Source organism: Herpailurus yagouaroundi, unplaced genomic scaffold (genome assembly GCF_014898765.1).
Source record: "Herpailurus yagouaroundi ecotype Mexico unplaced genomic scaffold, PumYag 67525, whole genome shotgun sequence".
In the NCBI taxonomy this organism is placed as follows: Eukaryota; Metazoa; Chordata; class Mammalia; order Carnivora; family Felidae; genus Herpailurus; species Herpailurus yagouaroundi.
The window spans coordinates 933437-947913 of record NW_024420331.1 but is presented as its reverse complement, the minus strand read 5'-3'; the positions used below and the strand labels follow the sequence as shown (position 1 = coordinate 947913).

At 45.9% G+C, this 14477-nt stretch overlaps 1 protein-coding gene across 6 annotated transcripts in view; it reads left to right on the top strand.

The window, feature by feature from the left end:
- The window catches only part of FRMPD4 (FERM and PDZ domain containing 4), an 868248-nt gene that overhangs the window by 784754 nt on the left and 69017 nt on the right, over positions 1 to 14477 (top strand). For all 6 annotated transcript variants that reach the window (XM_040467604.1, XM_040467603.1, XM_040467607.1 and 3 more), the window contains one exon: positions 310 to 412. In XM_040467604.1, coding sequence (XP_040323538.1) covers positions 310 to 412 — 103 coding nt within the window. The remainder of the gene's footprint in view (positions 1 to 309; positions 413 to 14477) is intronic.

Below are 14477 nucleotides of genomic sequence, written 5' to 3'. Positions count from 1 at the left end.
TTTTTTTTTTTTTTTTTTTTTTTTTTTTTTTTTTAAGTAAGCTCTACTCCCAGCTTGGGGCTCGAACTCATGATGCTGAGATCAAGATTCACATGCTCTACCAACACAGCCAGCCAGGTGCCCCTCCCCAGTTCTTTGCAATGTGCAGCCAGGGCTGGGAAGGACCCATGTGGAGAACACGCAGGTGCGGTCGGGTTTTGTGTCGCCAGACAGCACCAGGTGCTTACAATGAATCGTGATGGGGAACGGAGGACACGGATGGATGAGCGACAGTCTTCTCACCTGTACTTCATTCTCATTTGTCTCCAGGTGGCCCCTCCGAAGGCAAGCTGATTCCGGGAGATCAGATTGTAATGATCAATGATGAGCCCGTCAGCGCTGCGCCGAGGGAGCGGGTCATCGACCTGGTCAGGTGCGTGGCTCACTCCCCGGGGCCCCGTCCTGCTGTGAAGGCTATTTCACAGCCCTGAGACCTCATCCAGCAGAGGAAGGGCTTCCCACGAGCCACTTTAGGGCAGAAACGCAAGCCCGCGCGTTCACCTTGAAAATGCTGGTGACATTGACCTCTAACATAAAAACCCATGCCCCCTAAACACAAAACACGTGCACCTTGACTGTTAACACAACATGGTGACTCCTTTTCCCATCACTATAGCCAAAGGTCGCCTTTGTTCCCCTTCCCAAACTACTAACGCGTTGCTATTGCATAATCAAGGAGGTAAAAATGCAATGCCCAAATTCAGTATGAGTGATGAGTAATTTTATATAATCCCATGGATACACAAACATATAGTTCACTGAGTTTTCATACTTGACTGAGTGATTCATTACTGAATTGTGAAATTGTCAACCGAAGGAAAAGGATAATTAGGTCAAAGCTGCGACAGTTTAAAAATGTGCTTGGTTTATTGGTTTAGCTTGATCCTAGAAAGAAGCGATTTGTTGTGTGATATTCTAAGTGGGGCACCAGAAAATATATTTTATGTGATGTTACCGTATTGGTCCAGAATCTCCTTAAGAGCCCACTGGAGTTTCTCTCCCACAGTGTAGTCAGGGCAAAAAGGGGTCATTAGAAGTTTTCCAAATGAAGCCATGCCTATTTTATGAGTGAATCCGCTTGTGTTCCGGGAGTGTAGAAGGATAATGGGTATGTGACACCCGTCTTTTGTAAATCGATTTTTTCAAGCATAATTGACGCAGAAGCTAAAGCTATCACAACACTTTAAACTGAGAAGGTGGTCTTCTAACATTTATGCTCTTTCATAACAAAAAGTACCCCTGCGCTTCGAAATGGCATTAAATGGAAGTGTTTCTGGGGTTTGCCGGAGAAAGTTTCTTGCCCAAGCTTAGCTCGGCTTCTGCTTCGTGGAAAAGCACTGGCTGGTCATGCATCCTTGGAAGAACTGGGAGGAGGGTAAGACAGAGAAATAGAAATAGAGGAAGCTTATTTTTCAGGTGAGCAACGGTTCCAGTTTTAGGGCGGGAAGGCCCACATCCTGGGAAACCTCTCCGTCCTCGAACGGCTGGTCACCCTAATGTAGTGTAGGCCTTTTATACTGGAGCCTTTGCAGCTGGCTGGCAGAGTGCTTTGGTGGGGTGTCCGCATCTCCCCGGGGTGTGCCTCCCCTGGGCCCTGAGGCTCGTGTCCGACTCCCCCTGCATCAGGAATGAGACCTCTGATTTTCCCATGGGGCAAGAATGTATGACTCAGGAGTCACTGGGTACTTTCAAGCCCTGGGGAGGGAGGTGTAGTGTTACCATTTGGAGTCACTTCTTTCTTGAGATGCTTGTGGCTGTCGGCGGGGACAGACCTCATCCAAGCAGGCTCTGAGCCTCCTATAGCCTTGCATCCGGAGTACCTTGTTTGGGCCTGATGGCGGCCACACGGTTATTTTGTTTTCTCCTAGGTACACGCCTCTATAATCAGTTCTATTGATTTGTGTGTCCGGAGGATCATAGAAGAAAGAAAATGTCTGTGTTTGGGTTTCCTTGGACTGAATTGCTTGCTGTGGGACAGAGACAGAGCCAAAGCTGTCTAAAATTAGCAATCCTACGGGGGGGGGGCATCTAAAAAGAACCCCCCCCCCATTTTTGCCTTCTGCTTTAACACATTACGAAGGAAGTGGCCTCTCCGTAAACAAAATCGCTGTAGGTCTTTATGGGCAACAGGGTTTGGTGAATATTCGTTGGCTAAATGCACGACAGCTCACACTCCACACCCAGCCTGCCACCTGTTTCTGCACCGCCCAGGAGCTAAGAATGGTTTTTACCATTTTTAAATGGTTGGGGGGAAAAGGGAGACTATTTTGTGACACACGCCAACCATGTGAAAGTCAAATTCCAGAGTCCGCAAATAACGTTTTGTTGGAAAACAGCCACACTCGGTCATGTGCGTGTTGCCCAAAGGTCTTGTCTCCCTATGGCAGCAGAGTTGAGCACTCGTGATAGAGACCCATCTAGCCCTTTACAGGAAAGGTTTGTCAAACCCCTGTTTTAGGAGATCCTGCAGGAACTAGTTGCATTTTCTTTGGTGATTACTGCAATATTCCCACACGCTTGATGAAGAGGTTCCATTTGAAATGGAACGCACGTACGCTTTTTAAACATCATGAAGTACTTCGGGTGCATAAAACTTCCCTGTTACGTGTCAAGGCCCACCCTCTGGGTTGCAGATCGGGAGGGCAATAGGAGAGAGCTGAGGTCTCCTTTGTTCCTCTGACTGGCATTGGCTGTTGACTCCCTTTCTGTCATCCATCCGTAAAATCTCGCTGTCCTGTGAAGTCCATGCATGAATTCTTTAGGGGGTCTGGCTCCGACAAGACCAGCTACCGTTCAGGTGATCTGCTTAACCCCATCACAGAGGCCAGGAGGTACCCTCTGCCCGGATCTCGGCCCTCTGACAATGCCAAAGTTCTAGATTTCTTACGTGGACTGGAGGAGGGAAGGGGGGGAGGGGAGGTGCTGGCTGGCAATAAAAGATCACATTGTACCTCTTCCTAGAAAGTTCTGGGGGGTCGCACTTGTTCGCAGCTCACTTTGGAATGGGGCCTGAGTGTCTCTTTGCAAGTGTCTCACTAGTATGTGAGAAGAGCACAGTTTCATTCCGGAATGTGGCCTGATGTCGTGGAATCAGGATCCACCTAAGTTCCATGAGAAGAGAGACCTTGTCTGTGTTGTCCCCTCACGTGTCCCCGTGACCCGGCCACAGGCCGGGCTCACAGGAGGCACTCAGTAACAATGCGTTGAGTAAGTGGGCAGGCTCTGAAGAACACTCTGTGAAGACTATTGACTTCGATGGTTTTCCCCAGCCCTTCCTTCAGCTCGTGTTCTGCAAGTGTGAATGTCAGCTGAGGGGTTTCATTCACTGATTTATCAAATCTTTTTAGGCACCCAGTGCATGCAGGACCCAGAGCTAGGCACCAGCCACAGGGGGCTCACAGTCCTCACTACCCTAATGAGTCATGGTGGACCTCCTCAAGACAGACAAGACCCCCACATCGAACCCTTGGGTGAATTTCTCAGAGTCAAAAAAATTTTGCTACTGAGGAAAACACGTAGGCCCTGGACGCTATTGAAATGGTCATCTAAAGATAAATGTATTGCGCTGAGATTAAAGGGAGCAATACATTTATCTTTAGAAGAGTAACAAGGTGCTTTCTTTTAACCTAAGAAAGCCTAGTGTGATAACACGGTGCAGTTCCCCGGGATGGAACGCCCTTGGTTGTAGCGTTCCTTTGGTGGCCGATGCCTTCCAACTCATTACGCCAGAATTTGGAAATAATGCATTTCTCACTAATGAAAAAAGTTCAAGTATTAGAAGATGTTCCTGTGCCTTCCCATGAGCTCAGTCGTCTGTCCGCCATATGCATACTAACCTAAAAACGTAGCTTGTGTAACATCGTCTCTGGGCTTCTCAGTCGATAATGTGTTTTAATGTCTGTATCTTACACAAGATAAATTCCCTTTCTGTTCAATAAAATATCCCATTTTCTTAGCCACTAAGGAAATTCGGAAAAACACTCATCATTTTAATAAGCCTGTAAAATTCGCTCTTTAAAAATTGGCATCCATTTACTCCTGTAAGTGGTTCAGTCTTGTTTTGTTCTTTTTTTTCCCTCCCAGTACAGCATTTGCTCGTGAATCACTTTTTGTTTCCAGATACTTTTGTGTTTCTTTGTGCGTTCTTTTTCTTATCATTTGGTTGCTCTATGATAGGAAATTATTTATTTTTCTAGAGAAAATAAAAGAGTTTCTCGGAGACCAATTTACTACTATAGTAACCACATTTGGGGTTTTTCATGTAGCCTCAAAAAGCTGTAATTGCTGTGCTGAAATTAGACGAGTTCTGTTCATTTCACAGTTGTCTAAGTTGTTAACTCTCGCTCATACTTTCGAGTGGTTGGGGAGCAAAATCTTTGAAGAATCCGTGCCCTTTGCAAATTACCATATCTTTCTTCTTTAGAAGTATCCAAGGATAATTTCCCTTGGCTTTTCATAATTAGGCAAATTAACTTAAAAGAGTTCCCAACATTTTATTTTTGAAATCTATGGAGTATAATTGCTCATAGACGTTATGAATTGTGCCCCATCCCTCAAGGCTAGCCAATCCAGTTGAATTTATTTGACTTCAGCAAACAATTATTGAGCATTAGCTGGGTACCAAACGTCATCTAGGATACTGGCGATGCATAAATACCAAAGACGTGATTCCTGCACTAAAGGAGGAGACTTTTAACTAACTGCACTGTATTTACTAGTGTTGCAAGGCTGCGGGGGAGGGTAGTTTTCGGTGGGAATGTTTGGTGAGGGCAGATGGGGATGTGCAGGAATGTAGTGAAGTTGTAAAGGGTGGCTGTTGACCCTGAGTGACAGGGCAGGTTATGGCTGGAGAGGGGGCTGTAAAATCGATCTCGCCTTTGTCCCCCAAACCCCCAGAGCCTCCTGATGGACACTTCCTTTCCAGCGTGCAGTTACGAAGATACACATTGCTCATGTGGCTGTCCTAAACCACAACCTCAAAATCTGGTCCTGCAGCCGCCCCTCTAATGCGGCAACAAAGCTGCTGGCTTGCTTTAGACTGGAGGCACTGGTCTTTCGTGATTCAAGATTGGATAAAAAGCATGAACTTCTGCTTCCTCCACCCAGGAGAATCTGCGTGCGCACGCAGTTTCGCATAGAGTCAGAATGTTCCTGGAGTCCCAGCAGGCCAATCCCAGTCTTTGAGCCCTGGCAGCAGAATCTGAACGTGCTGGCTCCCTTCCGTCCCTTTTGTTTCCATCCGAGTCTGAAGGTAACGGTGAAGAGCCGGATATGCGAGCAGCTCAGTCTTCCCCACCCTTCCAGCATAGCAGTGAAAGCTGAGGGTTGTCCAGCCCGTGATGAGAAGGCACAAGGGTTGAAGTAGAAACTAGCTCCCCTTCTCCCAACTCTGCGACAGGGCAGCTCACCATCCCTCCATCTGTCTTCTGTCACCACCCAGGTTGATTATGCCTGTTGGTGTATGTAATGAGCTGTGCTCTAGGTACAGCCACATCTAGAGAAGATTGTCCACATCTCTCGGACGCATCACCCTTTCTATACTAATGTTCTGTGATTGCAGAGCAGTAGGGTTCTTCCAATAAGTATAATAAGAATAAGACTAGATGGTAAATTACTAACCATCACTTTAATTCACAAAGGACAAACACTAATTTTTAGTGGCATTCCTTTTCCCTAAGTGACTATAATATATAAAAAACGCCAGGCAATGTACAAATTTCCTTCTAAAAAAATTTTTTTTTGTTAGTGTTTGTTTTTTTTTTGTTTGTTTGTTTTTTTTTTTTTTGAGAGAGAGAGAGAGAGAGAGAGAGACACAGTGCAAGCAGAGGAGGGGCAGACAGAGAGGGAGACACAGAATCCGAAGCAGGCTCCAGGCTCCAAGCTGTCAGCACAGAGCCCGATGCAGGGCTCGAACCAACGAACTGCGAGATCATGGCCTGAGCCGAAGTTGGAAGCTTAACCGACTGAGCCACCCAGGCGCCCCTGTACATATTTCCTTCTATGGCCAGGAAGATTATTCCAGTAATTATGACCAGAATGCCTAAAAGCACAACTCATGTCTTCCTTAGAACACGTACCTCTCAACAAGACGGATGAGCCAACTCACCCCCACAATCACAGCCAGAGCTCTGTGTATAGCTTTGAAGGGTAACGTTTTTGACATTCAGGAGGAAAAAAGAGAATATTATCAATCACATCCCGACTAATGATGAGAGTTAATATGTATTAAGTCCTTCTTATATGCTAAACCCTTTCATTCCTTCGTACGAAGACCAGACAACACTTAGACGGCGCTCCCAATACGCTGTCCTGTGTACATTTTGTATAGTAACTCATTCAGTCCTCACAGTGATTAATGGATGCAGTGGTTACCTCTGATTTACAGATGGGGAAACTGAGGTGCAGCAAGGTTAAGGGAAGTGCCACCATCCCGCAGCTAGTGAGGGGTGGAGTGAAACCCAGTCTGGCTCCTGTAGTGACTGCTTTTAACCTGCTCATCACGTGTACTGCTTAGAACAGCCCTGTGAGCAAGGAGTGTTGATAGTACCCCATTACAGAATGGGAAAGGGGCTTAAAGAAGTTAAAGGACTTGCTCAGGGCGAGCAAGGAGGTGCACAGTGGGGGGTGGAAGAAGCCAGTATGAATTACCTGGACCTGTTCGTACCGAGGGGACCAGCCGGGTTATCTGGCATACAGAGTCCTCACTCCGTAGGCCCAACAGACAGCAGAGCTATATTTGGCCTCTAGAACCCGGATCTTAGCACCCACACCCTCCATTTGGGGATTGTACGCAAAGAGCCCGTCTCCTGTCCCAGGTTGGCCAAGCACTCACTTTGATTTTAGCAGGAAGTGCTCAGGAGTACCTGGCTGTTGTAATTCGTGCAAGACCGGCAAGCTTCATAAGGGCGAGAGAAACCATTTAGAAGGGACCTGTCGAAAAATTAGATCTCAGCCCATCTGTCTTCTTATCAGTCTCTCTCCTCATCAGAATTATAATGGAAAGTCAAATCAGATCATGTTCCAGGGGCGCTGTGTCTGCAAAAGAATATATTAGGAGGGTCACCTTCCTGTCTAATTTCGGCTGGGCTTAGATGCATCACGATGCTGCTTAGTAAAATAACAAAGCCAAGAACATCTACGGAGCATCGGGCATATAAAATATGCATGATGATGTATGATACAATAAGGCCTTATTATGGAAAGACCAGCAAGCAATTTCAGTGAAAACACGAAAGAACAGCCCCTTGGTATGCTGACACCACACCTTGTAGACTTACCTGATACGTTTTCTGACAATTGCAAATTACAGAGCCTGGGGAGAAAGAGGTCAGCAGTTCTAGAAAATGGAACGTGTGCGAAAACATTCTAATAAGGACAAAGTAGAAAAGGCGATTTGGGTCCATAGTTCATAAAGGTGATAATGAAAATTAAGAAGAAAAATGGTGTCGTTCAGATTATTTCAACATCCCTTATATTTTGTTAACGAGCACCGCCAACTCTCTCGGCACATCTCGCCATTACCGTACATGCTCATGTGCAACTTGTGTGTGGAAAACGAGCGTCGAAGATTGAAGAGTCACAAAAAGTTTTAAACTAGGGCATGTTCTCAATTAGCTCCTATGGTTGACACTACTGAATATCTTAGCATCTTATCTATATTAAGAAAAAAATGGTAGGGGCACCTGGATGGCAACCAACTCTTGATTTTGGCTCAGGTCGTGATCTCACGGTGTGTGGGTTTGAGCCCCGCGTTGAGCTCTTCACTGACAATACAGATTCTCTTTCTCCTTCTCTCTCTGCCTCTCTCTCTCTCTCTCACTCACTCACTCAAAATAAATAAACTTAAAAAGCAAAAATCAAATATTAAAAAAAAATGGTAGAAGATGATTATTGGCCCTATGCTGTGTTCTGTTAATCCTTTTGAAGTACAAGTTTATAAATTAGTCCACACACTTTCTATATATAAGTACTGAAAAGACCAAACAAACAAACAAACAAAAATCTTGGTGAGCCTTCAGTCAGAACGTGACCAGGACCAACTCAACGCCCCATTCCCTAGAGATTGTACTAGAAGGTCTCAAACGCTCAGCACGAGAGCCCATCTCTTCAGGCAAACCAGTGGGTGGGCAAGAGTCTCTGTCCCAATGCTCAGATGTGCAAGAAGTGTATTTATTTTTTTTTAAGGAAGCACTATGCCTGGGGCACCTGGGTGGCTAAGTCGGTTGAGCGTCCGACTTCAGCTCAGATCATGACCTCACGGTTTGTAACGGTTATAACTCTTTAATATATGAATATCCTAGTATTTAAACATCTCTGGAGATCTTATTTTTAGTCTTGGTCATGTTCATCCAGGAAAATGACAAGTTCCCCTGGAGAAAGAAGGCTTAGGGGAGATTCTGAGTTTTGCCACATACCAATTCATTAATTCTAGGGTATTTCCTCAAGCATACCCTTTCTTCATTAAAAAGTTCTGCATCTAGGGGCGCCTGGGTGGCTCAGTCAGTTAAGCATCCGACTTCAGCTCAGGTCATGATCTCAGAGTTCATGGGTTTAAACCCGTGTCGGGCTCTGTGCTGACAGCTCGGAGCCTGGAGCCTGCTTTGGATTCTGTGTCTCCCTCTCTCTCTGCCCCTCCCCTGCTTGTGCTCTGTCTCTCTCTGTCTTTCAATAATAAACAAACGTTAAAAAAAATTTTTTTTAAGTAAGCACTCTGCCCAATGAGGGGCTTGAACTCAAAATTCCAAGATCAAGAGTTGTGTGCTCTACTGACTGAGCCCCAGAAGTGTATTGTTATTTATCCATTATATAATAATCCGAATTTTATTCCAAATCCCCACCCTAGTGTCCGGTCGGTTCATTCCCTTGCCACAGTGCCGAGTCTCCATCTGGGGGCATTGCCGTAGCAGGAAGAGGCACTGGGGGAGGTGAAGCGTGTCCCCTCTGCCCGCATCATCCATTTTGCTAGAACTTGTTCGGATATCTTTGTGCCCAGCTGTTCTGCCTTTGCTCAGTCACCTAGGCGCGGCGCTGCCATGGCATCACTTGTTCACCACTGTCGGCCCTTCCTTAGCCACCTCTCCGTCATCGTGGGTGCGCTTACCCCTCCTGAGCCAAACTGGGGCATAGACTACTCTCTGGGGCTCTTTTCCTCCAAGATCTGGTCCCCCCTCCCAGAGTTCTGACTACGAAAAAAAGCCCAGATCATTGTAGTCTTTAGTTCCACCAGACTATTTGAAGGTTCCCAGTGGAATCTTCCTGGAGGAAAAGCTCTTGAAAAGAGGGGAAGGATGCCTGCTCTTGCATAGGCACCCACAATTTGGTGCTTTTCTGCATACCCTAAGATCCACTCTGTTCCCCCACCCTCTGACCAGTGTCCATGCCAGAGAGGAGGAAGCTTTCCTCTGATTTGCTGAATGTCCTTCCCAGCCTTTAGTTTTTATCTTCAGTTCTTAGAGCCTAGATATTTTTCCACTTCTGTCACAGCCCTGTCCTGGACTGATGAGTGGCATGTGATCTGGCTGACCACATGGGCAAAGAAATGAGGGGGGAGGGCATGGAGATGAGAGGGGAATGTCGGTGAATATTCCAAAATATTATCCTGCTCCCTGACGACAAGACATGTTGTGGCATAGAAATCAGAGCAATTTGATTTCAAATGCCACCTCTGAAATGGATTAGCTGTGTCTGATGTTGGACAAGGGCTTAATTTATAGTAATCCTGTGTCTTGACCCATAAAACGAAGATCTGTTGTAAGAATTAGATAAACCAGAATGAGAGAATGTATGTGAGAACACTGTGCGACTTGTAATCAGTTAGGTCTTTGTGTCAGATGTTGTCATTAATGCTCTTGACGTTGCAGAGTAGGAGGTTGGAGCACCATCCAGATATTCCATCCAAACCATGGAGAGGAACCTGAAATTTAGTTCCAAGGAAGAGAACTAGGAATTTAGTCTTTCAGGATAAAGAGAACTTGAGGAACGATGAAAAAACCCAGAAGGCCGTCAGTTGGTTTGCCAAGGCTGGCCCCCAGAGCTCTAGAACCCAGCAGTGATAATCGTGAACTTGACGTGGGGATCCACACAGGTGTGCAGCCGTGCGTTGGATGAGGTGCTGGCCAGAACATGAGGGATTTAACTGTTGTGTCCTATGTGTGAGGTGGTTGTGGGACTATTGGCATGTGCCTTGCTGAGGTTAAGATTAGGTTAGGAACGTCCTAAATCAGGAGTCAGCAAACTTTTTCTGCAAAGGACCAGGTTGTAAATATTTTAGGCATTGCCGGCCATATGGTCTCTGTCACAGCAACCCGATTCTGCCGTTGTAGCACATGAGCAGCCATAAATAATATGTAAACAAATGAGTGTGGCTGTGTTCCAATAAAACTTTGTTTACAAAAACAGTGGGGGACCAGATTTAGCGCACACACACACACACACACACACACACCCCGCTGCCTGCCTGTTGTCTGCTGGCCCCTGGCTTAAACACTAGGGATCATAATAAACAAAGCAAATATTGTGGACTCCCTGGCCACCTAAAATCCTTTTTGGAAAGTGGAGAGATGGGGGGAACAGTAAGAAAACAAGCAAACAGGTAAACATCACAGACTTCTGTAGTGTTTTCACTTATCCTCCCTAGTCAGCCCCCAAAGTTAATTACTCCCGTATCTTCAGCCGCTGAAATGTACATACATCTTTATCATAATCTATACCACACAAGGTTATCTGTGTTTGTGAACTTGTCCGTCTTTGTCACAAGCGTGGGTTTTTCTTTTGTTTTGTTTTGTTTTGTTTTGTTTTGTTTTGTTTTGTTTTGAGAGAGAGAGGGCAGGGAAAGAGAGAGAGAGACAGGATCCCAAGCAGGCTCTGCACTATCAGCTCAAAGCCTGACACAGGGCTTGAACTCATGAACCGCGAGATCATGACCCGAGCCAAAATCAAGAGCCTGATGCTTAACCGACTGGAGCCACCCAGCCGCCCCACAAATGTGTGTTCCTTAGTGACAAAGACCAGGATTAGGATAACACTAGCTGCTGTGACAAACCCCAGACTCTACGGTGCTTCAGTCACAATAGGAATTTGTCAATCAAATAAGGTCCATAATGAGTGGTCCTGATGGGCGGACCGCTCTCCTTCAGAGAGTCCAGGGACCCAGGGACCCAACCTAGACCGTACCTGTTTTGTGACTGGCCATCTTCAGCACACGGCTTCCGGTTTGTCCTTGTCAGACTGCAGAAGGGGAAGAGCTTGGAAGGGCACGTGGAAGGGTTGCCTGGGCCAGGCCCGGAAGGGGCGGGGGCGGGGCCGAAACGGCACTTCCAGTCTCCTTCCTTTGGCAAGAAGCCAGCCACATGGATGACCCTACCTGCACAGAAAGCTCTGTGCCGTCTGGGAGCCTGATCGGTGGCGGGAACGGGCATGCAGAGCCCAGAGCCACTTTCTGCACAGACGCGATTTTTTGTGTCACGCTAGCCTTCCTGCCTGGTGCAGTGCTCAACGCAAAACTGAAAAGAGATTTTTTTTTTTTTTTTTTTAGGAATACCTCTAAAAGCGAGTGTAACACAGACCTGCCTTTTAAAAGATTATGTGCAATTTGTCTCATTAGTCTTTTCATCAAACCTAAACAAGCCGATAACCTTTTCAGCAGTGGCGCCGGAAGCAGGTGCATTGTTTGTCCCCTGCTTTCACATATGTGTTGGTTTTAGTCTTGCCACCTGTGTTCCAAACGTCTCCACCACTTCACCAGCATGGCTCACGGTCTTATGTCTATCCGCCTCACTTTTACTGGCTGCATTCTTTCTTCTCAACCGCCTCACACCACCTTAGACTCTGCTCGTAGATTTGAAATGAGGCGTCTAGGGAGTGGTTTCAGTTACCGTTCCGAAATTCAACTGCCCCTTTCTGCAGCGTCAGGTCTCGTACCCAGCATAACCAGAGTTACATTTATGCCCACGCTGAAGGCGACCTCTGGTGTACTTTAAACTTATCTTTTCTCGAAGAAAAGCAGCGGGGGGCTCTAAAGGTTGTATTTATGACCTCTCTGCATTGTTTACATGTGAACTTGCAGACCAACCTCCTCCCTTCCTAACTGAGTCGGCATCCTAGCTATGGGATCTCCATGTGCCCCCTTGGCGTGGCTTTGCAGAATGTAGTGGCGTGAAACAGGCAGCTCTCAACCAGCTGTCAGTCGGGGCGGGTAACAGCTTTAGAGTCCCCATCCCCCAGAAGTTTGTGATGGAAGATGATGGGTGTTTTGTGGGAGGCCATTCTTCACCACGTAGGTCTGTCCTTGAATGGAAGGGAACTTAACATCTGTGGCCCCATCTGCTAAATCCTAGTGGTGCTCCCCAACACTTGGGGATGTTCTCACCCCATTGAGGACCACTGGAGATGACAGTTGCGAAGTCTCGTCTTAAGCGTACTATGATCGGTAGTCGACCCAACTCACCTTCTTCTCAGAGGGTGCAGTTCCAAATCCCTGCAAATGAACGATTCCCCGGCGAGTGGGAATGTCCAAAGATGGTGAAATATCCGTGAAATGGTTGAGAAGAGAAGAGGGGAGGTAATGAGGCAAGTCCTGTCCCGTTCCCAAGCAACAGAGCAGGGAGCAGGGAGGCAGCAATTATCAAGAGCCACCCTCTCCCTGCTGGGAGTCCAGATGGTATGGTAGCAGAGACCCCGTGTTCACAAACTAAATGGTAAGGCAGTGAATTTTAGTTATAAATAGGATCTATAAAAATGTATTGGCTTATAAATCTCCGGCAGAAAAAGATTCTTTGAACAAGTAAGATGCAGGCAGAGATTTTGTCGTCCCTTGCCACTCTTTCACTACTGTGTTTTTTCAAGCAAACAAAGTCTGCTGGAAGAGGCGCTGGAACCAAATTTTTGAAGACAGGAAAAGTGAAGCAAGCACCATTTTTTGAGCCCACCCCTGTGCCACATACACCAAATCCTAGCACACCTCTGTGATCGGGAGGAAGGAGAGTCATTTACAGTTAAAAAAAACAAACAAACAAACACGGTTAAACACATGCTGACTGTATGCTAGGCTCCAAGCTTCGCTAGTGAGTTCCGGAATTTGCTCAAGGTCACTTAGCCATACTTGAGGAAGCCAGGAAGTCAGTCCATCTATGATACGTACTCTCTGTTACTCCATGTTGTCCCTTGGTGCCTGAGTCACATCCCCAGGACCCTTGCATGACCTGAACAAGACGGGAACTCTCCCAGGACACAACTGAGAATACGTTTCCCGCCAGGTCACTGGGTAAGAATTATTTTTTTAATTTTTTTTTTATCTTTTAAAGTTTATTTTTTGAGAGGGAGAGAGAGAGAGGGAGGAGTGCACACTCACATGAGTGGGGGAGGAGGAGAAGCAGAGAGAGAGAATCCCAAGCAGGCTCCCCACCTGGAGCACAGAGCCCGACGTGGGGCTCAAACCCACACACCATGAGACCATGACCCCAGCCGAAGTCGGACACTTAACCTCCTGAGCCACTCAGGTGCCCCAGAAATATTTTTCAAAAGGGTGTTTTTTATAACTGGTGTTAGGGGGTTACCATTTTGTACACACTACCTAGCCTCTTTCTTATGTTGGACAACATGCATACCCACGGAAAACGGAGACTGTCTTTGACACCATTTGCCCACTCTGAAATAATTTTTGATTCCACATGCAAACATATGAGCCTATCAAATCAACTTTTATTTCATCATTTTTGCATATTAGTATCCTGTATATTATAAATCAGTCTTTACTAAGCGTACCAAATTATATTCCACGACGTAGTAGTCATTAAAAAGCAGTTAATAAGCCATTTGATTACAACTTAAAAGATGAAATAGGAACTCGTTTACTCTGTGAGTTACTTCTGTTTGGACAGGCAAGTACAAAAAAAAAAAAATGCGGATCTTGGCATTTAGACAGAAGAGGGGGTAATTTATTATTATTCTGAACAAGATTCCACTTCTATTTCAACACCTTTGCCTTTTTGTATTCTGAGTATTTCCCATGTAAACAACCAAGGCAAAATTCATTGCTGATTCTAGATCAAATAATAAAGGATCCAGCAAACAAAAGATTGGTTAGTTTCCCCCCATATGAGAACTTATCACTATTAAACATCTTTCTTTTCCTTTTACCTCCGTGGTGACGTCTATTTACATTTTTATGCACAAAAGAGTCTACATCTCTGTGTCCAATAAATGGGATTGCTCTGTGGACTGAGCATTCTTGGGTTTTTACAAGAAGCATGTCAAAGCTGAATTTTCATCACCCGCTCTGAAACTCTGCCCCAGGGTGTTTTCATTTATATTTAATGTTAAATCAAGTATATTAGAGGTGGAACAGACTGTTCTTTATCGAACCCAATCAACAGTATCAGCTCACTTTGAATTCCCGGAAATCACATAGGGAATGTTCTTTCTCATAGAGCACTTCAGGG